The sequence below is a fragment of the Prionailurus bengalensis genome, chromosome E4 (genome assembly GCF_016509475.1).
Source record: "Prionailurus bengalensis isolate Pbe53 chromosome E4, Fcat_Pben_1.1_paternal_pri, whole genome shotgun sequence".
Lineage (NCBI taxonomy): Eukaryota > Metazoa > Chordata > Mammalia > Carnivora > Felidae > Prionailurus > Prionailurus bengalensis.
Genome location: NC_057360.1, coordinates 19,839,087 through 19,865,620, shown reverse-complemented (window position 1 = coordinate 19,865,620; position 26,534 = coordinate 19,839,087). Strand labels below are relative to the sequence as shown.

The window sequence follows — 26,534 nt, the reverse complement described above, 5'->3', positions numbered from 1 at the left end:
AGACAGATAGAGCATGAGCAGGGGAAGAACAGGGAGAGAGAGGCAGAGACAGACTCCAAAGCAGGCTCCAGGTTCTGAGCTGTCAGCACAGAGCCCGATGCGGGGCTCAAACCCACAAAAGTGAGTTCATGACCTGAGCCGAAGTTGGACGCCCAACCGATTGAGCCACCCAGGCGCCCCTCTATTTACAGTTTTAAAACTCAAATGTGCATCCCTCAATACATAGTTTTGTCTTCCTCTTTTCTTCAATTTTACATAAATGGTATAAAACAACAGGCATATTTTGGGGTTTGGTTTCTTTTACTCTGTATTTTCAAGATTTGTTAGTATCATTGTGTGTCTCTATAGTTTCTTCATTTTAATTACTGTATTCCATTGCATGACTATCTTAAAAAAAAAAAAGATTTACTGATTTTGTTTCCAGGTTGTATCCAGTTTGAGGCTATTACAGATGTTTGCTTGTCTTGTATATGCATCACCATGTACATAAGCATGTATTTATGTTGGGTTAGCACTGTTTTCAGTTTTACCAGATAATGCCAAATTGTTTTCTAAAGAAACTGTATAAATTTTCACTCCCACTAGCAACGTAAGAGTTCCCATTGTTCTAGATCTTTGACACCTTTGGTTTTATCAGGCCTTAAATTTCAGTCAACCCAGAAGTCACGTAGTGGGTATTCTGTCACAGTTTTAACTTGAGTTCCCTTGATTATTAATCAGGCTGAGCACCTCTTCACATGTATATGATCATTTGGTCATCTTCTTTTGTGAAGTGCCTAATCAAGTCTTTTGCCCATTTTTCTATTGGGCTTGGTCTTTCTTATTAGTTTGTAAGAGGGCTTGATTTATTACAATTAATTTCTTTGCTGGTTTATGTAGCTTGACTTTTTGCTTTCTCAGCAGTGTCTCCTGATGAACTTAAGTCCTTAATATAGTAACATTTAACACTTTTTTTTTTTAATTTTTAAATGTTTATTTACTTTTGAGAAAGAGAGACAGAGTGCAAGCAGGGGAGGGGCAGAGAGAGAGAGAGGAAGACACAGAATCGGAAGCAGGCTCTAGGCTCTGAGCCGTCAGCACAGAGCCCAATGCGGGGCTTGAACCCACAAACCATGGGATCATAACCTGAGCTGAAGTCAGACACTGAACTGACTGAGCCACCCAGGTGCCCCTACTTTTTTCTTCTTTATAGCTAGTGTTTTTTTCTGACTTAAAAATTATTTCTCTATTCTAAAACTATAAATATGTTATGATACATTTAAGTGTTATTTTGTCTTTTATATTTAGGTCTACAATCTACATGGATTTAGTTTTGTGTAAGATGTAAAGACGGAATCTACTTTCATTTTTTTTCCATAGAGACATCCAGTTCATCCAGTACCATTTACTGAAAAGACCCTAATTTCCCCACCACTCTGCAGTTCTAATTTTATCAGAAATAAAATTTACATATATGCATAGATCTGTTTCTGAACTCTTTGTTCTCTTCTATTGGTCCATTTCTAACACCAATCCCACTTTGTCTCAATTGCTCTTGCTATAGCTTTTTAAAAGTCTGGAGAAATGACAGAGCAAGTCCTCCCAGCTTTATTTCTTTTAAAGCTTTTGGTTATCTTTGGGCCTTTGCATAGCCATATAAACTTTACAACCCATTTGCAAAACTAAAACCTCTCATGAAATTTTACCAGGACTTCATTGAATGACTAAAGGAATATGGCAGAAAATTAATATCCTACAACCTAGTATTCTGATTCCAGAAACCTTGATAGTTCCATAATTTAAAAAAAAATTTTTTTAATGTTTATTTATTTTTGAGACAGAGAAAGACAGAGCATGAACAGGGGAGGGGCAGAGAGAGAGGGAGACACAGAATCCGAAGCAGGCTCCAGGCTCTGAGCTGTCAGCACAGAGCCCGATGCGGGGCTCGAACTCACGGACCATGAGATCATGACCTGAGCCGAAGTCGGACGCTTAACCGACTGAGCCACCCAGGCGCCCCGATAGTTCCATAATTTTTTAAATAAAGTTTTACACTTGGATTTTTAGATATTTTGCACATCTTTTGTTAAATATACTCCTAAGTAATGGTATTTTATGTCACCGTAAACAGTACCTTTTAAAAAAAAAAATTCACTTTCAGTTTGTTGTTTGTATATAGAGATACAATTGCTTTTTGTTTATGGATTTTGTATCTAGCAATCTTGCTAAACTCAGTACTTTTTTTGTTTTCCTAAACACATCATCAGCAAATTATAAATATTTTGTGTCTTCCCCATCCTTATATATTTTCTTGCCCTACTGTACTAACTGGGACCTCCAGTAAATGTGAAATAGCAGTGGTAAGAGTGGACCTCCTGGCCTTGATCTTCATCTGAAAGGCTTTTAACCACTAAGTATGATGTTTGCTAACTGGTTTTGTAGATATCCTTTATTAAAATAAGGACGTTCTTTTCTATTCCTGTTTTGCTAAGAGTTCATATGAATGGTTGTTAAATTTTATCAAATGTGGTTTTTGCACCAATTGAGATGATTTAAAGGTTTTTATCCTTCAGTCTGTTAATAGTGAATTATATCATTTTTAAATATTAAATGAAATTTGCATTGGTATTATAAACCCAAAGTTGTCATAAAGTATGATTCCACTTGCCAATATTTTGTTTAGGATTTTGGCGTCTATGCTAATGAATAAGACTGCCCTATAACTGCCCTTTTATGTAATGTTGTTGCTAGGTGGTATAAAAGTGATGTTAGCCTTATAAAATTAGATGATGCATATGGTCTCTTTTCTTTTTAGAAAAAATTGTGTACTTTGAAATGATATCTTTCTTAAATGTTTGCTAGAATACTTAAGCAAAGTCTTCTAGGCTTAGATTTTTTTGTGTGTGGAGAAGATCTTGATTACAGATTCAATTTCTGTAATAGTTATGGAGTATTCAGATAGTCTATTACTTCTTGTGTCAGTTTCAGTGAGTTGTATTTTCCTGCAAGTTTTACTATTTCAACTGATATTAAAATTCATTTTTATAAAGGTGTTCATAATATCTTATAAATACTTTTATTGTATATAAGATCAAGAGCAATGTACTCTTTTCCCTTCCTGATAATAATTATATTTTTCATGATCAGTTTTGCCAGATTTGTCAATTTTAGGACTTTTCAATTAACTAGCTCTTTGTTGATTTTTTTCTACTGCATGTTTTCTTTTTAATTTTTTTTAATGTTTATTAATTTTTGAGAGACAGAGAGAGACAGACTGTGCACGGGGGAGGGGTGGGGACAGAGGGAGACACAGAATCTGAAGCAGGCTCCAGGCTCTGTGCTGATAGCTTAGAGCCTGACATGGGGCTCGAACCCATGAACCATGAGATCATGACCTGAACCAAAGCCACCCAGGAGCCCTTTCCTGCTGCATGTCTGATTTAATTCCTACTTTTTATCCCTTTTTGCTTCCTTTTATTTTCTTTATTATGGTGTTATTTTTCTAACTTCAAGTTCTATTCTAGTTAAATCATACACGTTTTGATATGTAATATTTTCATCATCATTCAGTTGAAAATATTTTATAACTTCCATTACAATTTGTTTGTTGATCTGTGGGTTATTTAGAAGCATCTTTCTGAAGTTTTTAAGGAAGACAGCTTAAAATATATATGTTTATCCCACTTGGTTGTTTTCAGTGGATTATTCAGAAAACCTTGCCCACTATTACTAGAAACAGCCTATAGTATATTCTAAAGTGAAAAATGCAAGTGGAACTACAATATGTATTGTTTGATTCTGTAGAAAACAAAACACAGAAAAAATAGAATCTGGAAGCATAAATTTTAATTGTTAATTGTGGTTACATGTGCAGAAAATAACAGAATTCCTGGAGTATAGGGGAAGGAAGAGCTTTTACACCTGGGCTCGGTTTAATTTTTTTACAAGCAGCGGCAGCTATTACTTACAATAGCCAAGATATGGAAGCCATCTAAGTGTCCATCCATAGATGAATGTATAAAGAAGATGTGATATATATTCGTGCTCCTTCTATTTTCATGAAACATCGTTTTTCCATCCCTTCACTTGCAGTCTATAAGTGTCATTAGATTTGAAGTGGTGTCTTGTAGGCAGCATATAGATGTGTCTTGGTTTTTTAAATCCATTCAGCCACCCTGTGTCTTTTGATTGGAACATTTGGTCCATTTGTACTTAAAGGAATTATCGATAGGTCTGTACTTAGTGCCATTTTGTTCATTGTTTTCTGGTTGTTTTTGTAGTTCTTCTCAGTTCTTACCTTCTTGCTCTCTTCCCTTGTGATTTGATGACTTTCTTTACTATTATGTTTGGATTCCTTTTTATTTTGTGTGTATTTATTATGGTTTTTGATTTGTGGTTACCATGAGGTTCATATACAACATCCTATGTATATATCCAGCAGTCTATGTTAAGTTGATGGTTGCTTAAGTTCAAACATATTCTAAAAGCACATTTTTACTCCTCCCCTCCATGTTTTATGCATGTCATATTATACATCTTTTTATTTCATGTTTCCCTGAACTAATTTTAGCAGATATCACTGATTTTAGTGCTTTTGTCTTTTAACCTTCACATTAGCTTAAAAGTCTGATCTACTTACTACCTTTTCTATAGATTTGCTTCCACCAGTGAAATTTTTTCCTTTCTTGGTTAGGGGTCTTTCCTTTTTGCTTAAAGAAGTCATTTTCACATTTCTTGTAAGGCAAGTTTAGTGGTGATGAACTCCTTTAACGTTTTGTTTGTTTGAGAAACTATTTGTCCTTCAATTCTGAATGATAACCTTGCTGGGTAGCATATTTTCGGTTGTAAGTTTCTTCTTTTCAGCACTCTGTACATATCATGCCACTTCCTTTTGGCCCACAGAGTTTCTGTTGAAAAAATCAGGTGATAGCCTTATGGGCTTGTACGTAACTATTTGCTTTCCTCTTGCTGTTTTTAAGATCCTTTTGTACAAAACTATTTGCTTTTATCTTGCTGCTCTTAAGATTCTCTCTTTAATTTTGGACATTTTCATCATTATTTGTATTGGCTTGAACCTCCTTAGGTTCATCTTGTTTGGGGATCTCTGTGCTTCCTGGACCTGGATGCCTCTTTCCTTCCCCAGGTTAGGGAAGTTTTCAGCTATTATTTCTTCAAATAGGTTTTCTGCCCCATTTTCTCTCTCTTTTCTACTTCTGAGAACCCCATAAAGCAAATGTCAGCGTGCTTGATGCTATCTCCAAGAGGAGATAATCCTTTAACCTATTCCTCATTTTTTTTTAAGTTTGTTTATTTATTTATGAAAGAGAGAGAGAGAGAAATATCCCAAGCAGGCTCCACATCACCAGCGTGAACCGCAATGCGGGGCTCAAACTCACAAACCATAAGATCGTGACCTGAGCTGGAGTCAGATGCTTAACTGACTGAGCCACCGAGGCACCCCACCTATCCTCATTTTTAAAAATTCTTATTGTTGTTTAATTTGGGTCATCTCCACTATCCTATCTTCCAGACTGCTGATTCTCTCAAGTCTATTTTTCATTTCAGTTATTTTATTCTTCAGCTCTGAGAGTATTTTCTCTCTTTGATGAAGTTCTCACTGAGTTCATCCTTTCCTCTCTCGATTTCAGTAAGAATCTTTATGAGCATTACTTTGAACCCCTTATCAGACAAATTGCTTACCTCAATTTTGATTATTTTTCTGAGGTTTTGTCTTCTTTCTTCCTTTAGAACATATTCCTCTCTTTATTTTATCTGATTCTCTGTGTTTATTTCTATGTATTAGGCAGATCAGCTATGTCTACTGGTCTTAATACTAGTGGCCTTAGGTAGAAGGCATCCTGCCCCTTAATCATCAGAGCGACACATTCTGAGGGTGTCCCTTGTATGGGCTGCAGAAGCCCTCTTGTGACTGGGCCATGACAGCTATGGGTGTGCTGGGGTACAGGGCTAGCCCCTGGTACAGCTGGTGTGTTGATGGGTGGGGTTGGTCCCCACCCACCACTGGGAAGGAGCAGTGTTAGAGGAGCATCAGTTCCGGCTGCGGCTGCCTGCTGTGTGGTGGGGAGGTAGTCACTTTGGAGGAACACCAGGCCCAACTGAGGCTGCCTGCTGGGTGTAGGAGGGTTAGGCACATTGCAGGCAGGCTGGGTGGGGCAGGTCCACAGGGAAATGCCAGAGTGGGGTGAGCTGTGCTAGCAAAGTAGGTGAAGAGGGACAGAACTGACTCCTGCCAGCGTCCAGCTGGAGAGGCTAAAAAAGGGTGAGAAAAATGGTGCCCACCAGCATTTCTATTCCTGGGGCAAGTTCCTAGAGATCCTCTACCCTCCAGCACTTGCACTAAAATTAGTCAATAAATCTTCATGTTGAACCCAGGTGCTTTTCCAACTGCTACCTCTGTTCTGGGTCTTGAACCAAGCGATGTAATGTGCTGGCCCTTTAAGAGTGGAGTCTCAAGTGTCTTAGAGGTCTCTAAGTGTTCTGGAGTTAAACGCCACTAATTTTCAAAGGCAAATATTGTGTGAGCTCATTTTCCTGCAGATACCCAGAGTTCGGGTGCCCAATATGGGCTTTTATCCCCTCGGTTCTCAGGGACACTCCTGCCTGTGGTATTCCTCCAACTTATGGGTCACCATGCCAGGGGTTTGCTTCCTGACTGTGTCTCTGCCCCTCCTCCCATTCCCAACGTGGCTCTTCTTTATTCTGAAGCTGTGGATGAGCTATTCGGCTAGTCCTCAGGTCATTTTCAGAGTGAGCTGCATTGTATGTAGTGGAATCCTTGGAGTCTCCATGGGAGGAAGTGAGCTCAAGATCCTCCTGTCTACCATCTTCCCCCTTATTATAAAATACTTTTATAATTGAGGTATTACATATGAAAATTAGTATTTTATATGGTATGCTCAGGGCTTGCCAAGAGCCTATGATTTGCATAGTGCAATTTTTTAAAATTTTTTGTTTTAATGTTTATTCATTTCTGAGAGAGAGCCAGAGTGTGAGTGGAGGAGGGGCAGGAGAGAGGGAGGCACAGAATCTGAATCGGGCTCTGGGCTCCGAGCTGTCCACACAGTTGCACAGTGCAATTTTATTTTGAAGATGCACGTGCAAGCCTGGTCTCTCAGATGCCTTCCCCATCGAACCCTTTAAATGACCCAAAATGTAAAGTCCTTGGATGCACACACCAACTAGACAACTTTCAATATGAAAATAAATATGGCATCATTACTCATCTCCTATATAAACAAAAGAGACTTTCAAAGAATGTCAGACCAACATCTTATAAGTTTGCTCAAAGTTTTTTGTTTTGTTTTTTGGATTTTTTAAAATCAAAATGAAGGAATTATAGAAATATCTTTTCTCAAATCCTTTACTGATGTATATGATACGCTCAGAAAAGTATAAAAATAATGAGTATACAGGTCAATAAATTTTCTCAAATGGAACTCATCCCAATAACCAGCAGTGGGATTGAACAAAACAAGACAAAGCAGAACATTGCCAGCAACAAGACACCTCCTTTATACACCCTTTTCGGTCATTACCCCATACAGATAATCACTATGCTGATTTCCATCACCTCAGATACATGTGGGCCGTATGTAAGTAGAATCACACTGTGTATATATATTTGAGACTAACTTTTTATGCTCAGCATACATTTGTGAGATTTACTCTGCTGCATGAAGCAGTAGCTTGTTCTTTGTCAATGCTGTATAGAATTCCATTGTGTAAGCAAACCATTCTATCCATTCCATTGCTGATGAACATTTGGGTAGTTTCTGATTTTTAGTTGTTATGAATGGTGCTGTTGTGAACATTTTTGTGCAGGTTTTTTTGGTGACCCTATTTATGCATTCTATTGGCACATAAATAAGAGTGGAATTGCTGAATCATGGAGCATTGTTCAGCTTTACTAGATATTGTCATCTAGTGCTCCAAAGTAGTTGTGTACATTTATATTTCCATCGGCAGTATAAAAATTGCTTTGGTTCTAGAGTCTTATCAACATTTGGTATTTTCTATTTTTCTCATTTTAGACATTTGACATTCCATTTTGGTTTAAATTTGCATTTCCCTGAGAACTAATAAAACTGAGCACCTTTTCGTATATGGAATGGCCATCTGGATCACTTCTTCTGCAAAACTGGCATTCAAGTCTTGCCTTTTTCTCATTGATGTGTAGGAGTTTGTTATATATAATGAGTGGATAATAAAATTTTTAGACTTCTCTTTTCAAACAAAATAAATGAATAAACAAATGAAAAGCAGAATCAGACCTATAAATACAGAGAGCAAACCCACGGTTGCCAGAGCGGAGGGGAGAAGGGAGGATGAAATGGGCAAAGGACAGTGGGAGAAGGAGGACGCCAATTATGGAATGAGTAAGCCACAGGAATAATGGGCACAGCATAGGGAATATAGTCAATGATATTGTAATAGTGATGTCAGGACAGACGGTAGTTACACTTGTGGTAGCCATAGCACAACACAGAGAAGGTTCATTGCTATGTTGTACACCCGAAACTAATGTAATATTGTGTGTCAACTATACTGGAATAAAATAATAAAATTTCTCGTTTCAGACTGTCAGAGAAAAACATAACATAAGCAACATCTGGACTAAACCTGAAGAGCCTTACAACAGCTTCCATTCTCCTTTAATGTGGGTTTGACAAGGGAAAAAGAAATAAAAAGTCCGTCTTTAAATATTTAATTCAAGAACCAGCAGAATGAAAATGGGTTTATAATTTCTGACACTGGGAGAAACCTAGTGGGATGCCGTCATAAATTACTGTACTTTTGTAGTAATGAAATAGTCATACCCTTGAAGCTCACTATTTCTTGTTAATTAAAATTTCATTGTCAAATACATTTTACAGTTTGCTCACAGGAACATATGTTTCCGGAAAAAAAAAGTGGTAAATAATTAGTTGGATTTTCTTTTTAAAGGACTAGACAAAAGCCTGGCTTCTGGTTTTTAAATACCTTCCTATTTAAAAACAAAACAAACGCGCACCCTGCCTCTCTGCCCCGCCAAAAACAACCTTGAAATCAAGTAATATCATCAAGGGTTGACCAAAACAGTTCTACTGAGGCACAGGGGACAAATAAATCTAGTTCCACTAGACTTCTGCCTTTTTCATTACAATAAATTCCCTCTGCATAGTATACGTTAGTTTTGTATAAGCTAAAAAATGTTTCCAAGAGAGACGGGTTGTCATTCCTGTAATGACAGCAGTAACTCCTAGGATTTCTTCTTGACACCACGTTTTTGGTTTTGTTAGTAAAAATGGTTGACACCATGTTCAACTGAAAACAAACAACTTTTAAAAAAATTTACCTTTAAAAGCTGATCATCAATCAAGTATAAATACTGAGTGCTGCATTTATAAGGGAAGGAAATGAATAAAACTAAAATTACTAAAAACCTGTTTCAAAATTTTGGCAATTGTAGTTACTATGCAAATACTTATGATCAAAATGATAATTCTGGCAAACCACTGTGATGGTTCCCTGAACTTTAAGTGGAGGCAAAATGCTTCAAGGAAAATCTCATCATGTATGTAAGCAAATTATATAGAAGATAAAATAGACTTCAATTCATTAAAAATCTTCTTAAATTTCAGCTGTGTAATGGAGACTCACAAAAATCAGACCAAATACTATGTGATGCTGTTCCTCTAACCACATGCAGAAAGCAACTAAATAACCTATTACCTTTTCTTTGAGTGATTATTTCCCATACTTTGAGAAAATGCCAGTAACAAATATTATATAACCATACAGAGCAAACTCTTAGAAATGAGCTCTTTACAACGAACTCTTGCTACACAAAAGATGATTATCATTCCCTGTTAACAGACTTATTACATTTTGTCCTGTTCTTTGACTGAGCAAACCCATTTCTTTCTATATATTCACACTGGCTAGTTTTGTTTGTTTGTTTGTTTGTTTGTTTGTTTGTTTGGGGGGGGCTCTTCTTGCACTCACTTTGACACATCATTCTTTAAAAGGGGGGGCAGAAAATAAATTATTTTATATTCTGGCAAAAGGAGTTATTGAAGAAGAGACCCAAACACCTTACCTTCTCCTACGTGACTCAAAAGACAAGAAATCAAATCAACTACACATGGCCTGTTTGGAGTATAATTTAACAAAAAAGTTACAAACCAGAATATTAAAGAGCAGAAGAATATCCAGTTTTTCTCCTCTTCATATTAACTAAAGGTAGTATCCATGAATAGTTAACTATGTAACAGTGCTGTTAAAATCTTTCAAAGGTACTCCATAGTCTTTGGAATTAGATGCAAGACATCAGAGTTAGCAACTCGTCCAACAGGTTGACTGCGTGACACCTGATCCTGAATGACCCTTGCCTGATCCTGGCATCTTAAGTTGCTTACTTTAGAAATCCTGTCAAGAAAGAGCAAGCAGGACCAGGTAGTTTCTTCTTCCAAGAACAGGACTGCTGTAACTTAAAATAACTTTTCAAGTTGCTGCTTCAGCAATTCATTTATTCCTAAAATACTGTAAACCTGAGAATGATGGAAATACAGACTCTCTACAGAGTCAAATTATTGATAAGAACTCACTGGCTCTCTTTCCAGTGTTTAACTTCATAGTACTCCTAATTCAACTGAATGGTAAAGTCTGAGTAGGCACAAGGAGGACACTAGAAAAGATAAAGACCTTCATCTGAATTTTAATGACTGATTCAGTAAATCTCTCCTACTTGTCAAGTATGTACAAAGAAAGTATTATCACTGGCAATGCTTAAGGCTTCCAAACACAAGCTGAGATCATACCCATAATTAAATGTGGAATCTGGTAGACTGAATTCCAATGAGCACAAAAAAATAAATAAATAAATAAAATAAAGAAGAAGAAGAAGAAGAAGACGACGACGACAACTATAACAGAAGTCATATTGCTGAGTCATGACTCATTTTTTTAATCACAGTTCAGTAGTAAACAACAGAACATAATCGTTTTGTTTCCCTCTCTGCACTAAGAACTACATATTTTAAGGAAGTTTATGTAACTCAAGTGTAAGAATCTGGTGAACTTGATTTCACAATAGTCACCTGTTTCTTTATTAAAACTGATATACAGGGAACTAAAAACAAGAACCACCAGGAACAACACCTAGAGAGCACGAGAACATAAAAGAACAGAAGAGAACAGAAAGAACAAAACCAGAGTGTAACACTTTTTCTCTCCAGAGGCTAGTGAAGGTCAAGAATGAAGCAGAAGGGGAAATCCATCCATGTTGTATACACAAAAGGATTCCGAGAGTTTTGAGTGAATAATCAGGTAACTTTTATGAGTGGAGAATTAATTTGACAACTTAGAGCATTTTGCATGTCCAGCCTCAAGCCCTTGCTCTTGGTCTGTCTTTTGTCTTCACTTTTGTCTGAAAAGATTTCATTCTTAAGGTTTTAACTGGGATACAAAACACAAAATTATACCTAAGAGGTAGAAAGAAACTATAGTGAAAAAGGAGAAAGAGCAAGTCCTTTGAAAGAGACAAAAGTTTTAATCACCCAGAGCCAATCTTGTAAATCAACTTATGACAAATGTCATAGCTATGTCACAGGGCTCTTTACTTTGAGAATGTAGTATATGAACTGTATTTCTATGGAGACAGAGATAGATATTTCACGAAAAAAACATTTTAAAGAAGTCAGTATCAAGGAAAAACCATGAAGAGTGAAAATGAGTCTGCCTTCAAGAAAACACTGGTCCAAAGAGGATTATTTCACATCCATGGGAGAGTTTCTTTTCTCATGCTACTCATTTCACGTCACCCATTCTACTTCCATTTAGATATTATCTTTAGTCATAAATGGGCACCTTATGACGGCTTTTCTTTAACACAGAAAGTATAAACATGCATAATCTTACAGCTGTATTCAGAGAAAAAGGAATATGTGTTTCCTTCTAATATTTTCTCTTTCTAAGGCATGGTAGTGAGTTTTAGAATGGTTAGTTTGGTTAATAAAATAGTTTCTTTCAAGTTAGGTCAGTAAAATACCAGCACTAGATGAATGACCTCTGACTGTTTCTGACATGGAGAAATATACTCAGGCCAAATGTCCATCTTAGTATCTGTCTGTCTGTCTCTCTCTCTCTCTCTCTCTCTCTCTCACACACACACACACACACACACACACACACACACAATACACACACATATCATGGCAACCCTTTCACATACTCCACGAAGCATAAAAGACCAGAGACGAATCCCAGCCGTGTGCAATACCACACGGGCACTGCTAACTGGGTAGAGCATTATGTCCTCATGTTCACAGTCATCAAGTCCTCTTATAAACAGTGTGCTTAAATAATGGATTCTGCACTAAGACAAACCGTCTCTTGTTTCCCACTGGGTGGGACTTTGTAATTTGGTTTCCGATAGCCGAGAGCGGTAATGAAACCATTCCTTACAACTTACTGCTCATCCCACACAGACTTGTAAATCACCACACAGGCCCAGTCAAAAACTGGAATGAGCAGGTCAGGCTGTAACACAAAAGGGCCACATCCTTGCACTGTGCTTACAGCCAAATGGAGCTAACTTGTTCCCAGGAGCTGTTAAGAGCCGTGACAGATCCTTTTGACAGCGGCTATCTCTACTATTTAGCTCACTAGGGATAGTGTGGCCTCTCTCAACCCCACAATGGTCTGCACAAAAATGGAAAGGGCAGCAACCTTTTTTAGAGACTAAATGAAAATGTATGAAGACAGATGTTCACTGTCTGTGGTGACTCTCGAGATTCTCCACTTAAGTTATCCTCTAACACACAATTCATGAAGTGAAGTAACAGAGGACCCTTTTAAATGGAGAGAAACAGAGCTGGGCCTTGGATAAGAAAGCGCTCGGTCCAAACTGCTGGATAATTTAAAACTGTTGTCTCACATTTAAAAAAATAAACATAGGAAAGGCAGTGAACATGGAACGATTTCTTGCCTCTAGTAATAGATACAAGTAAAAAAATTAGATACAACCTTTACTAACTTAAAGTATACAGGAAATTGCTAAGTCCTAAAGTCTTTAAGAGATACTAAAGTCAATTTGAAAGAGTTTCAATTTCATATACAAATATTCAGAATATGCCACAGCTATGTAACTGCGTATATAACAACATGTAAATCATAGCCGTTTTCCTTAACTGAAAGCCATTTTTTTCTGATACTTTGTTATATATTTTTGATTAAGAGCATGATATTAGTATCGATTTGATGACACCCAGCCCCCAGTATCTCCTTCCCACAAGATTTTAATCTAGGTTTATGGGGATGCATTTGTCTATTTATGCAGTAATTTATGGCACTTGAGGCCGACAGATACAGCACAGATAAAATATAAAACCTAACTGTAACTGGTACCATGATAACAACAGTAAACTGAAAATCAGGAGATAGGGATTTTCATTTCAATTCTGTTTCTACATCTGTGATCTTGAGCAAGCACTAAATCCCCTAGACCTCGATGTTCTTACTGAAAATGTAGAGCTTGGCCTCTAGATGAGCTCTAAAATCTCTTTCAGATTTAATTTTCAGTGGGCTAACTGGTTAAAGACCCTAACTTGTCATCTATTGGCAAAAGATATTAAAAGTCTACCCTGGGCAGAAAGAACGAGCCAAGTTCTCATTTGAATGCTCTACTGTTATGTACAGATCCAACCTGTTGAACTTTCTGAACGACACATTTATTTACGTGCTTCTGAGACTCAAGCAAGACTGTTAAGTTCTTACTGATGGTCAATATAGTTGGTCTTCCTCAGAGAGAAACGAGTTGCATCCATTTCCAGTCATCTTAACATCTCATAAAGAATTCTGGGTAAGATCCAGAATAAGAGTCCACTTCAAATTATTAAAAGAACAAGTAAATGCTGCATTGTTAATACTTTGCTATGATCGTTGCCCTTTTAATTTATCTTAGTTTCTCAAATGGCTCGTCTTGTGCTGATTTTTGTACTGGCATGCCGAGAGCCTCCACACGATATTCCTGTGAACTGACAGGAATGAAAGCCCACCTATTTCTTTAAAGCCAATAATCATAAAGGTTAGCAGCCACTGCGTCTGTGTAATAAAAATAAATCTCCACATTCCCTTTAAATATATCCAAACTTAATTTCAGACTCAGACAGACTCAAGGAGCTCTTACCTGGGGTCTGCATCCTGCGAAGTTTCTGGGTGTTGCTAACATGATCCTTCCGGCATGCCAGTCAGAAACTCAAAACACTTGTATCCTGTCCTCGCCCATGCTCGCACTGGCTGGCGCTCCTGCTCTCTCTCTCTTTTGCTCTCGCTCTGTGCCTCAGACGGTTTGGAATGCAGAAAAGCCAGAGCCAACACCAGTCAAACTTAATCCTTTTTTTCTTGTCCCCAGTTCTTTTGTCACAGAGCACTAAACAATAGGCACCCTTCCTTACTCACTGCACCTCTTCTGGCAGCACTGGGTGCAGGCAATCTACTTCAGCAGAAGCAATGGACGTGCCAAGCTAGGAAATTCATTTTTTTTTTCTGTCCCAAGGGGCAGTAGGGTGGATGTGTGCATCGCTGCATGTTAAAAAAGAGACTTCTTTTTTAAAAATCAATCTATTTCAAAATCTGTCATATTTTAGGGAAATGAAAAATAATACAAATTTCAGAGATTTTTATTTTGAATGTTTTTATGATGAATTAAAACATGAACCTTTCAAAGTACAAAAACCGGGTAAATATCTTAGAACTAATGTAGTGTACATAGAAGCATATATCTGCTAATGCACATATTACTATATTAAATTCACTCTGTAGATCACCCTAACACGGCAGAAGTATTTCAAATTTAGAAAAGAAAAATTGTATATCCCTAAAACCCTTCATTCAGCTCTTAAGCTGGTACTTTACTTTAAAAATAAAGAAAAAAGTAATTGTATAAACTGAGTGGCTCTTAACTACTTAAGTCAACTACATGTGATGAAATTATAGATGATATCACTGTTCTTAGTCATCATTTCAACTTATTTTAAAGTCCGACATACATCTAGGGTTTTCCCCCCGCTATGTTCCCAAAAAATGGAAGGCAGGTCAGTGATGTCATCTTAATAATTGGTATGATGACCTAACACATTATGCAGCCGCTCAGTTGCTGAGGTTAGCAGGTCACGATTGATCAATTAAAATATTCACAGTTTGAATCGCTGAGCAGATCCTACCTGCCACTCCAGACAGAGGAACAGGACAGATATGAGAAGAGCACAGTATCAATCTGTTATCTACCACTAAACAAACAGCTCACAGAAAGACATATACTCCATCCAGCTATATTTATATATATTTTTAGATGTAATATATCACTTGCGATCTAGATATACATAGGTACTCAGAGATATGCATATTATAAATATACATAGGTTGTGTGAAATATGTACGGTCCTTTTTTTCTCCCTAAATCTCAAAAAGACTTAAATTTATTTATTATTTATTTTTTATGTTTATTTACCTTGAGAGAGCGAGCGAGCATGAGCAGGATAGGGACAGAGAGAGGGGGGAGAGAGAGAACCCCAAGCAGGCTCCACACTGACAGCCCAGGGCCCGATGCAGGGCTCAAACTCACAAACAGTGAGACCATGACACGAGCTGAAACCAAGAGTCGGACGCTTAATTGACTGAGCCACCCAGGCGCCCCAAAGACTTAAATTTAAAGTCTACTTTAACACCATCTAATTTGGTTTTGGTTATCTAGTCTCATCTTCCTTGAAGAATCATTAATGTCTTAAGATTGCATTTTCCTCTGCCTATACTTTTGGTTTCCTGTTTCTACTTCAGATGAACTACTCCTTTTAAGCTACTCAGGTAAGACTCACAGAGAAAGAAAGGCATAAACAAAAGGTATACAGAAAGGAACAAACTATGGCTCTGACGAGGAGGACTTTCAGACCACAGATTCCCACCTCACCCTGTATGACAACACACCGACAACCTGCACCCTCTTCTCCCCAGAGGCAACACAACGTTATCAGTATTGACTGTCATTTATAATCGACCTTAATCTTGTGCAAGGTCCTCTGAAATTATTTTTACTTGTTATTTCTATGAATATTTCTAAGAAATAGATCGTTATTCCCATAATTCGACTCGAGAGTTAGAACTAAGGACAGCGAGGTCTAAGTTACGAGGCAGAGAGATTTCAGGTCAATAAAAACAAGCCAGAGCCCTTGGAAATAGCTTTCTGCAAGGGCTCCCTGCGACAAGAGACAGTGAATCCCAACTCTTCCCACACAGGTGACTGTCCATTCGATGAACAGACCACAACCACAGTGCAGTTCTCAGACTGTGCTACTGAACAACGCTACTGTTCTGATGAGAAAACAGAATAACAGCAATCTTCTCCCAAATGACAGAAAAAGTTCACCTATACAATTTTCTCAAGCGTGAGGTTTTTCTTCTTAAGCGTATTTTTAAATGTTAGAACCTGCTACTGTTAATTAACCTTAAAGAAGCCTAGCGTGATTTCAAATTCAGATCAATAATGACATTTTCAGATACCTGACGGTTAATTATAACAACACATTATTGTGTCCTGCAAAAAGCACTTTTTTATACCTGATTAAATCTGAGAACGACTGTTGACAACAGGAAATTGGTCCACTCTTATTTATCCTTCAACCAGATTTAAAATTTTCTTTTTTTTTTTTTAATTTTTTTTTAACGTTTATTTATTTTGAGACAGAGAGAGACAGAGCATGAATGGGGGAGGGTCAGAGAGAGGGAGACACAGAATCCGAAACAGGCTCCAGGCTCTGAGCTGTCAGCACAGAGCCCGACGCGGGACTCGAACTCACAGACTGCGAGATCGTGACCTGAGCTGAAGTCGGCCGCTCAACCGACTGAGCCACCCAGGCGCCCCTAAAATTATTTTCTTCACCTTATTTCCTACTCAGAGTTGATCACATTCTCCCCTGTACTTTTTTTTATGCCTTGCACTATTTTTTCTCTTCATAGCCCTCACCATTACCTAACATTATATTATGTACTGATGTTCAATGCTCTTTCCCCATTGGAATGTGAGGTAGATGGGGAGTGGTGGGGGTGGGGGTGGGGGTGGGGGTGGGGAGTGGAGGCTTTGTCTTATTTCTGGCTTATTCACAGAGCTTAGAACAAGGTCTGGCATTAGCAGGTACTTATGGAATGCAAGACGGACGGATGGACAGATGGATGAAAGGATATATCTCACTTATCAAACCTGTTATAAGTATCTAAAGTCAGGAGGACTTTGCAGTATCTTGAGGACAGGGAGCACACGCACACCTACCTACCTTCTGATGCCAGAGCCTAGCACTATATACGTCATGTGCTGAAACAAGAATGTAAGGGAATATATCGCAGGCTTGTATGCTTTCAAGTGACTACGTGAAGCCAGAAGAATTATATATCAAGGGAAGACAGTCATTTCATCATTTAGCTAATTAGGACCTACTCGCACTAGGTAGAATCCTGATCCGTGGAAGTTGCTTGTTGGAGTAATTTTCACCTTCTGTGAACCCACGGCCATGTGTTGTGCTACTATGGAGGCTAACCGCCCATAATTACAAATGACACGCGCATCAGTTTTACTTCTTACCAAACAAGTTAACAAGTAAACAAACAAAAAAATCCCTGTTAACACCTATCTTCTCCTCTTCCAAGCACAAACACGTGCTGGCAGCAGGCAAGCTGAGGTATACACCAGCCGATATGTGTGTGCTCCCTCCTTTGAACAGCAGGTGATCAGAGACACAGCTGCTTCTAACCATAAACCCAATTTCTATTAAGGTCTCCCCACAAACCAGACTGGCATTCTGATATTGTGGTCTTCCCACTGCATTCTTTCCAGAGTTCATTTTAGAAAAGGAAATCATTGTCTATAATTGGAACAACAAACACTAAGGTCACCCACTTTTTCAGAAGTGCTTCTGAAATTCTAATTTTTATTTCAGTTTATTTGTACAGGACAGGCCCACAACAAGCACACATACATATACCCTTCCCTTCTGATAAAAAAGCATTATAAATACTTGAAGGCCTATTAGTCGTAGGGTTTAGCAAAGTACTTGTAAGTGTTTAGAAAAGGCAGATACCACGAAGTGACCAATAAGACAGCCACACAATGTTTCCCAGACTTCTGGCTAAGCAGGAGAGCTCTACCTTGCTCTTCTAGCCACGGCAGCTTAGTGCCCTGCATTTCCTTACCTGAAATGGCAACTGGCAGAGAGGAAGCGTTGGAGGGAGCAGGTAAAATCAAAGATCAGTCGGCTTCCTAATACCCAGGCACTCATATGAATAGGACCCCACTTCGAAGAAAAATAAGCTAAAGTCAAGTGGAAAAGTACAAGCAAATCTTTTTCTAGTTTTCTTTCATCATATGGGTAAGAATATGTTACAGGTACAAAAGTAACACTTCTATTTCTATGAAAAAAAACCCGTTAATAAACAACAAAGAACAACTAAAAGCATCTGGGGATAGAGTTGGATATTAATGGCTAATATCTCCCAATGTGCTCAGAGAGCCAAGGATGCGCCTGCGATATTGTCTCTCTTCATTTAAAAAGACAGCTTAAATTGTACTTCCAAAAGGCTTTCAAAAACTCATTTTCTTCAGGGGCTTCAAAACATAAATACAATTATCTGTGAGGCCTGTTGATTTCCTGTGAAGCTAATCCGCTATCACAACTGAGGTACTATTGGTCCACCTTCCCCATATACTACACATATTAGTTTCCAGAAAATATAGTCAGTAGCATTTTTGTCTTAGTTTTAAAGAAAATTCGCAAATCCACTTAGAGAAGGCATAGACGTTATGGTACAGTCATCTTTAGCATACCACTAACACAACAACATTTGCATGTACTACGTAATTTAAAATACTACTGCATGCCTCAGGTTCATTCAGTTTCACTCAATTTCCACTATTCCCTTACAACTAACTACAGCAAGCTAAAATCTAGTAGAACTCCAAGAGGTAAGTCAAAAACACATCAAAAAAAAAAAAACAAGGAAAAAAATTAGAAGATTCTAACAGCAGTTTCACAAGAAAAAGAATTCTTTTTTTCTAATGTGCATTTATTTTGGGGAGAGCAAGAGAGAGAGAGAGCACAAGTGGGAGGGGTTGCGGGGGAGAGAGAATCCTAACCAGGCTCCATGCTGTCAGCACAGAGCTCAATGTGGGGCTTGATCCCATGAATCGAGAGACCAGGACCTGAGATGAAATCAAGAGTCAAATACTTAACCAATTGAGCCACCCAGGCGCCCACTAGGAAAAAGAATTTTAAGGTAAACAACCTATTTTTTTTATTTAAAATAATAATAATAAAAAAATAAAATTTAAAAAAAGCAGTGGTGGCGGGGGGTTATCTGGGTGGCTCAGTCAGTTAAGCGTCCGACTTCGGCTCAGGTCACAATCTCATGGTGGGTGAGTTTGCGCCCCATGTCGGGCCCTATGTTGACAGCTCAGAGCCTGGAGCTTGCTTCAGGTTCTGTGTCTCCCTCTCTCTGCCCCTCCTCGCTTGTACTCTGTCTCTCCCAAAAATAAATAAACATTAAAAAAAATATTTAATAAATAAATGCTATTATTTTGCCCATTTTACATATGAAGAAATGGAGACACAGACAGGTTTGAGTGAGTAACCTGCCCAAGGTCACAAACTGGTAGAACCAGAATCCACACTTCATTTGGCTCTGGAGTGCTTTCTCTTAACCACTATGGTATATTGAACTGAACTACTTCTCCAAATTTACCTTAAGTGGCATTTTGGGGTGGTTATTTTTCCTCTTTGTAGCTCTCTGTATTCTTCCAAATTTTCTATAATGTTATCAATTTTATAAAAAAGCTTGTATATTGTTCCAGATTAGGTTTATCACCAGCCGTGGCTCTTTTCTTCACAGTATATGAATCCAGAGATCATGAAACATACATCTATTGGAATGATACACTGAATTTCTTTCTACTTGTACTTTTTCATTTATTTCAGCAAGTGGACACAGCTATATTACCCACACGCTGAGCAGCAGCTCCTGGCTTGAGAATGGTAACTTTGAGTGATAACGTGGAATGTTTTCTGAACATCTGGCTCCTAGAATATGGGGGAAAGAAGTGAATAGACGACAGAAGAGAATAAGTGAGGAGAGGAGAAGAGAGACATTCTCAATCACTTGGCCCCAGATTGTGTGTTCTCAGGAAATATCCAGTCAATGTTGAAATCCAATTCCAGAGAATGAGGGGCCCCTTTTCTCAGTTGTATGGCTATTCTTTTTCCCTTGTACACACACAGACACACACACACACAGACACACACACACACACACAGACACACACAAACACACAAGGTCTATACTATAAGAAATGAATTAGAGGGATACCTGGGTGGCTCAGTCGGTTAAGTATCCGACTTTTGATTTCAGCTCAGGTCATGATCTCACAGTTCATGAGTTCGAGCCCCAAATGGGGCTCTGTGCTGACAGTGGGGAGCCTGCTTTGGATTTTCTCTCTCTCCCTCTCTCTGTCCTTACCCTGCTTGCTCTCTCTTGCTCTCTCTCTCTCAAAATAAATAAGTAAACTTAAAGAGAGAAGAAATGAATTACATATTCTTTCAGAAAAGGCATAATCAAATAGTATAAAAGGTGCCAGAATTATAGCATGAGGCATGGAATCAATTCATGATCAATTCCAAAACAGTGACCCTGCAGAAAACCCACAATGCAGTTCAGCAGTACAAATACCACATGCAAGGATTTACCCTTTGCTTTGAAACAAGCCAAATTCCTCTATCACAAGGGATAACGTATTTTCTCTTGGCAATAAAATCTGATTCTAAATTTATTACTGTTGAAGCTAAAAACAAAAAAAGTGTTCACTACCAATAAAAAACTTGAAAATCTTCTATGAGAGATTTGTTTCAGTGACACAGCAATAAATTCCAATAAAAACAAAGATCTTAGTTTCTGGCATATTCAAGACTTACGATTATTGTGGCCATACTATTCTTTAAAAATTTTTTTTGTTTATTTATTTATTTTAAGAGAGAGAGAGCATGAGCAAGGGAGGGGCAGAGAGAGAGAGAGAGGGACAGAGAGATCCCAAGCAGGCCCCACGCGGTTAGCACAGAGCCCTACATGGGGATGGATTCCATGAACTGCAAGATCATGACCTGGGCCGACATCAAGAGTCAGATGCTTAAGTGACTGAGCCACCCCCTGTGGCGATACTATTCTTTAACCTACTTTCAAATGTGGTTACTACTAACAGATAAATCTGCCCCAGGATACAGTACGCTTAAAGAACAAACGCCTTGGATTTTAACTAATTTAAAATGAAATAATGTATTTAACGAGCTGGTCTTAAAATGTCGTATTGACAGGCAACAAAAGTAGGTGGAAAAATAGCTAAATTTCAGGGAAGTCTAATATTTGAATGGTATTTTATGGGTGACAAAACTTGAGAGATACAAGAGAGATTAATGAATTTGCTAAGGCAACAGTCATTGGTAACTAAGGGCAGAATCACATTCTCAGTATTACATCTCTCAGGAGGCCATCCAGACAAGTAAGAACAGGGACATCTACACATGGGGACTGGAGACATCCCTTTCCCCCTCCTGTTAGAAAATAAATACAACTGTTTCCATCTCATTGGCAAGAGAAAGTCAGGCCACAGCAGTGATTTTTAAAATACAGTTTTATCCTTGGAGAAGTTCTAGCTTGAATTTGTGAAGTTTGATTATTATGGGCCACCCTGTAACCGAGAACATCAGTTGCTGCATAATTAAAATTATCACCTACAAACCTTCCAAATTTCTTAAAACTTTCATGATGCACATTTCAAATTTTACATCATACCCATACATGTAAACACGAAATTTAAAAGAATACGATGGATTGGAAAATGCTGAAAACATATCGTGCTTTGTTGTTCAATGTTTAATTGCACTCAATACTTACTAAGTGCTATGAGTGCCAAACATGCTGTTGTTTGGTAAAGAAGTTCTCTAAATGATGCATGAAGTTGCATCTCTAATAGCAAGAATTTCATTCATCACCGGATGCTCCCTCAGCCAGCTACATGATTGCCATTCTGGGACTACACCAATATTCTGGGGATTCCCTTTGTCATCTTTTCGTCCTTCTGGATTTACCTCTTCTATTACTTGACAGATACTTTAACTTGGAATACAATTTCAGTTTAGAAGTCATGTGCACTTGGAGCTTTACGGGATTAGTTCTTTATAACAGAGACCGCCACCCATGCCCTCTTTCTGCCATGGGAGGGTACAAGAAGTCGGCAGTCTGCAACCCGTAAGAGGGCCGTCCACAGACACCAAGCCTTGGACTTGCCGGCCTTCAGAACTGTGAGAAATAAACAGCTGCTGTTTAAGCCACCCAGTCTACAGTATTCTGCTGGAGCAGCCTGAACTCAGGCAGGTCACTATACCTGAATGTATTATTTAGGCATGAATACATCAGAGCAGTTAAATTCATTGCTAAGCCTTGGAAAAGCTTATGAAAATTAAGTGTAATTCTAATTTACTAATCCAAGTAACACAGTTAAGTTGCAAGAGCTCATCTTTCACCTATAACCCTACGCCGTATCGCTGACGTTAAAGCTTATTAGAAGAGGCCAAACTAGGTGCGCCTTAGTGGCTCCTCTTGATTTGGGCTTCAAGTCATGATCTCAAGGTTTGGTTCGTGGGATTGAGCCCCACATCGGGATTCCCTCTCTCTCTCTCTCTCTCTCTCTCTCTCTCTCTCTGCCCCTCCCCAGCTGGCACTCTCTCTTTCTCAAAATAAATAAATAGATTTAAAAAAAAAAAAAAAAGGCCGAATTTTCTCCTCGCTCCTATCATGTCTGCAGTTTCTTTTTTGGGAGGCTTATCTAGAACTCTCTAGCTTACGGTGGCTACCCAAGGCTATTTTTATCTAATTGTAATGTGTACTGCCAATGATATTCTGATATATTTTTTACATGTAGTTTTTTCTCTCCTCTTCCTTTCACTCACACTCACTCTCTCCCCAGATCACCTGCTCCTCATTATATACATCCTCACACATACATCGCAACACTTCTCTTTGATTCCTACTTTTGAAAATTAATTACAAAAGATTTGCTTAAATATGTTTTTGACTCTTTGATGGCACTACTCTGATTAAAGAGGGGAAAAAAATCTAAGGCCTCTAATTGAAAAAATGAACTGAGATAAAATAATAATCTTTATCACCAGCTCTCTAATTCAGTCTTTTACTTCCTTTCTATCTTCTGAATTTGTATTCTTTACTCGTTTCTACCTTGAATTTTTACCATTATTCTCTACTCTCCAGAGTTGGAAAGAACATGCCAAACAGACAAGATACGAATTATTTTGTAAGCAGATGGAAAAAATGAAAAGGATGGGGATTTCTCATTGTGTTATATTAACTATCAATTAAAATGGGGGAAAAGTTAACATTCAAATTTCTGAACATAACAGGAAAGAAAATAGGCTGTAAATTTCAGAGAAAAGTAAGTAATCAAAACAATCCAGTGAGCACAATGCCTTAATGAGAATCTCCAGGGCTTCTTTTCTTCTTGAGCACTGTTACTATAGAAATCACAGGACAGGTGGGTGTCAGGAAGGTCTTAACAAAACATTCTTCATCCCCGAAGGCAACTCCAGTCTGTTTTGGACACAAACTCAACTAGATTTTCCACCAATCTGATTCACAAATCCTTCTGTTTGAAACATAAACTAAAAAGGCTTTGGTAAATAGCTTAGCCAATCTGGACTACCAGAGAGAGAGAGGGAGAGAGAGAGAGAGAGAGAGAGAGAGAGAGAGAGAGAGAGAGAGAGACAAAGAAAGAAAGAAAGAAAGAAAGAAAGAAAGAAAGAAAGAAAGAAAGAGATGGGGGCAGTGGGTGGAGAGCACAAGTGAGGGCCAACTAAAGAAAGTACGCAATGTTTAGCTAATTTTGCTCAGTGTATCTGAATCACATATTTTCCTTTTGGAAAAGGTTCTAGGGCAGCCAAGGACCTAGACCAAGTCTCAAAAATAAATCTCAAGATACAGTGTAAACAACTCCATTCTCATTTTTCTACCTCCATTATATAACAGAATGGTGAATTATGACCATACTTTAGAAGGAAGGAATTTGCCAAACTGTGCAAGTAAAAGAAAAAAACAAATGAGTAAAGTCATGAGATATAGAGACAGGATGTTTCCTAACATGTCACACCTCAAATTTCTTTACTGGGTTTATTTAAACCTGTCCAAGCAAACTGAGAAATATAACACCTACTCTCTATCTCACTGGTTCCAGGATTGTGTAAGAGTCAGAGAGAACTGAAGTTTGTCTCAAATTAGAATTTACGTTGTTGGTCCCAAATTCCTCTTTCAAAGCCTAATAAAAATCTCATCTGATAAGGAAGCTGAGGCTCAAGGTTAATGATGAGAAGAGATGGAATCTGAAGCCACGTTAGGGCAACTTCAAAGCCTGTACCATTTCCACTGCCCCACAACGGCCTCTGCTAAAGGCAGTCCTTCCTTCCAGGAAGAACAGAAGAGTTCTAGTCATTCCTAAAGTAATAAACCCTCTTGTCTGTGAATGAGCTGCTAAATCTGCTCGTGTGATTTTGATATACTACCTAATCACTTAATAACTAAACGCCAACAACAGCACACACGTTTATGCCATCAACCTCAAATGCAGCAGAAGGATAAAAAGGTCATTTTCTTCCATTCAGAGAATTTATTTTCTTTAAATTTTTTTTTTTCAACGTTTATTTATTTTTGGGACAGAGAGAGACAGAGCATGAACGGGGGAGGGGCAGAGAGAGAGGGAGACACAGAATCAGAAACAGGCTCCAGGCTCTGAGCCATCAGCCCAGAGCCCGACGCGGGGCTCGAACCCACGGACCGCGAGATCGTGACCTGGCTGAAGTCGGACGCTTAACCGACTGCGCCACCCAGGCGCCCCAGAGAATTTATTTTCTATCACCATTTTGCACAGAAACAGAAACTATCTCTTACAAGCTATTTGCTACTAGCAAAATCTTAAAAGTAAGCACAGACACCTTGCTCACTAATACAACTGCGGTCATGGTATCAACAAGCAGCACAGGCTGCAAGCTCACGTCTGACCTTGGCAAACAGTCAAGCCCAACACTGGGACTTGTTCACCTGGACAGTGGCAGTTACCGGCTTCGCACGTCTCAGAACCAAGTTGTGGATGTAATAACTGCGTAGAGTCCCCGTGGCTGCACAACGATATTTAGAATTCTCCAAATGCATTTGTAAAGTACTTCTATGAAGTGGATATGGTTTTCCCTACAGGGGCAAAAAACACACTTCCCACATCTAAGATCATTTTTCACTTTGAAGCGCTTCACTTGAAAAAAATCAGGCAAGGGTTTCTCCAGTGTGTCTCACATCAGTCATTCACTCAACAAACACACACTAAGCCTACAACAATGAACAAAACCACCGGCTAGTTTCTGTGGGGACACCAATATGGAGGAGAAACAGTCCCGTCATCTAAGAGGTTCTGACCTAGTAAAGAAGATACGTAGCAACAACTTGCTGAAAACGTAAGGACTTACATTCAGTTTCAGAGGGACAAAAAGAGCTGTTTATCGGACATAAATGCTGCTGGATTCTGATTGGTGGAATGAAGAAAAAGATTGCCAAGCCCCAGGATTATCATACAAGAGGTGGGCGGAGTGGAAGAGCGCAAGACATTCCAGGTGGATGGCTCCATGTGAGCAGAAGCCCATGTGCATGACAATACCTGGGAAGCTGAAGCAGCCCACGAGGCCAGAACCCAGATGTCGGTGGTGGGTAAAGAAAGACAGCGTTGGAGAGCCAAGCCTGGGTCAGAATACAGAGGATGTTTAGTGCCAGTGCACATTTGGGCCTCATCCCGTAGGTAATGGAGATCCAGTAAAGGTGTTTAAGAAAGGTTTCAACAAACATGATTCAATTAGTGCTTTAAGAAGATAATGCCGGGGAAGGGGCCTGGGTGGTTCAGTCAGTTAAGCATGGGACTTCGGGTCAGATCATGATCTCACAGTTCGTGGGTTGGGGACCCACGTTGGGCTCTGTGCTGACAGCTCAGGGCCTGGAGCCTGCTTCAGATTCTCTGTCTCCCTCTCTCTGCCCCTCCCCTGCTTGCACTCTGTCTCTCAACAATGAATAAATGTTAAAAAAAAATTATTTTTAATAATAATAAAAAAGAAGATAATGCTGGGGTGCCTGGGTAGCTCAGTCGAGCGTTCAACTTCAGCTCAGATCATGACCTCACGGTTCACGGGCTTGAGCCCCACATGGGCTCACTGCTGTCAGCACAGAGCCCGCTTCAGATCCTCTGTCCCATTCTCTCTCTGCACCACGCCCCCCTCCCACTTGCACTCTCTCAAAAATAAATAAAAACATTTTTCAAAAAAAGGAGAAAATGTCAAGCAGTGAAATGAGTAATCTAGAAGGAAAAAAGAAGAATTAGGAAGAGACAGAGGGTAATTACTAAGATACTCAGGTGGAAACAA

At 38.8% G+C, this 26,534-nt stretch overlaps 1 protein-coding gene across 7 annotated transcripts in view; it reads right to left on the bottom strand.

Annotated features, from left to right (window-relative positions):
- RASAL2 (RAS protein activator like 2) overlaps positions 1-26,534 on the bottom strand; it is a 362,955-nt gene that overhangs the window by 129,402 nt on the left and 207,019 nt on the right. Inside the window, exon 1 of one of the 7 annotated variants that reach the window (XM_043567737.1) lies at positions 14,168-14,430. The exons of the other annotated variants lie outside the window; for them this stretch is intronic. Coding sequence (XP_043423672.1) covers positions 14,168-14,180 — 13 coding nt within the window. The 5' untranslated portion in view covers positions 14,181-14,430. Of the gene's footprint in view, positions 1-14,167; positions 14,431-26,534 lie in introns of those variants that run through there. 7 annotated transcript variants of the gene reach the window in all.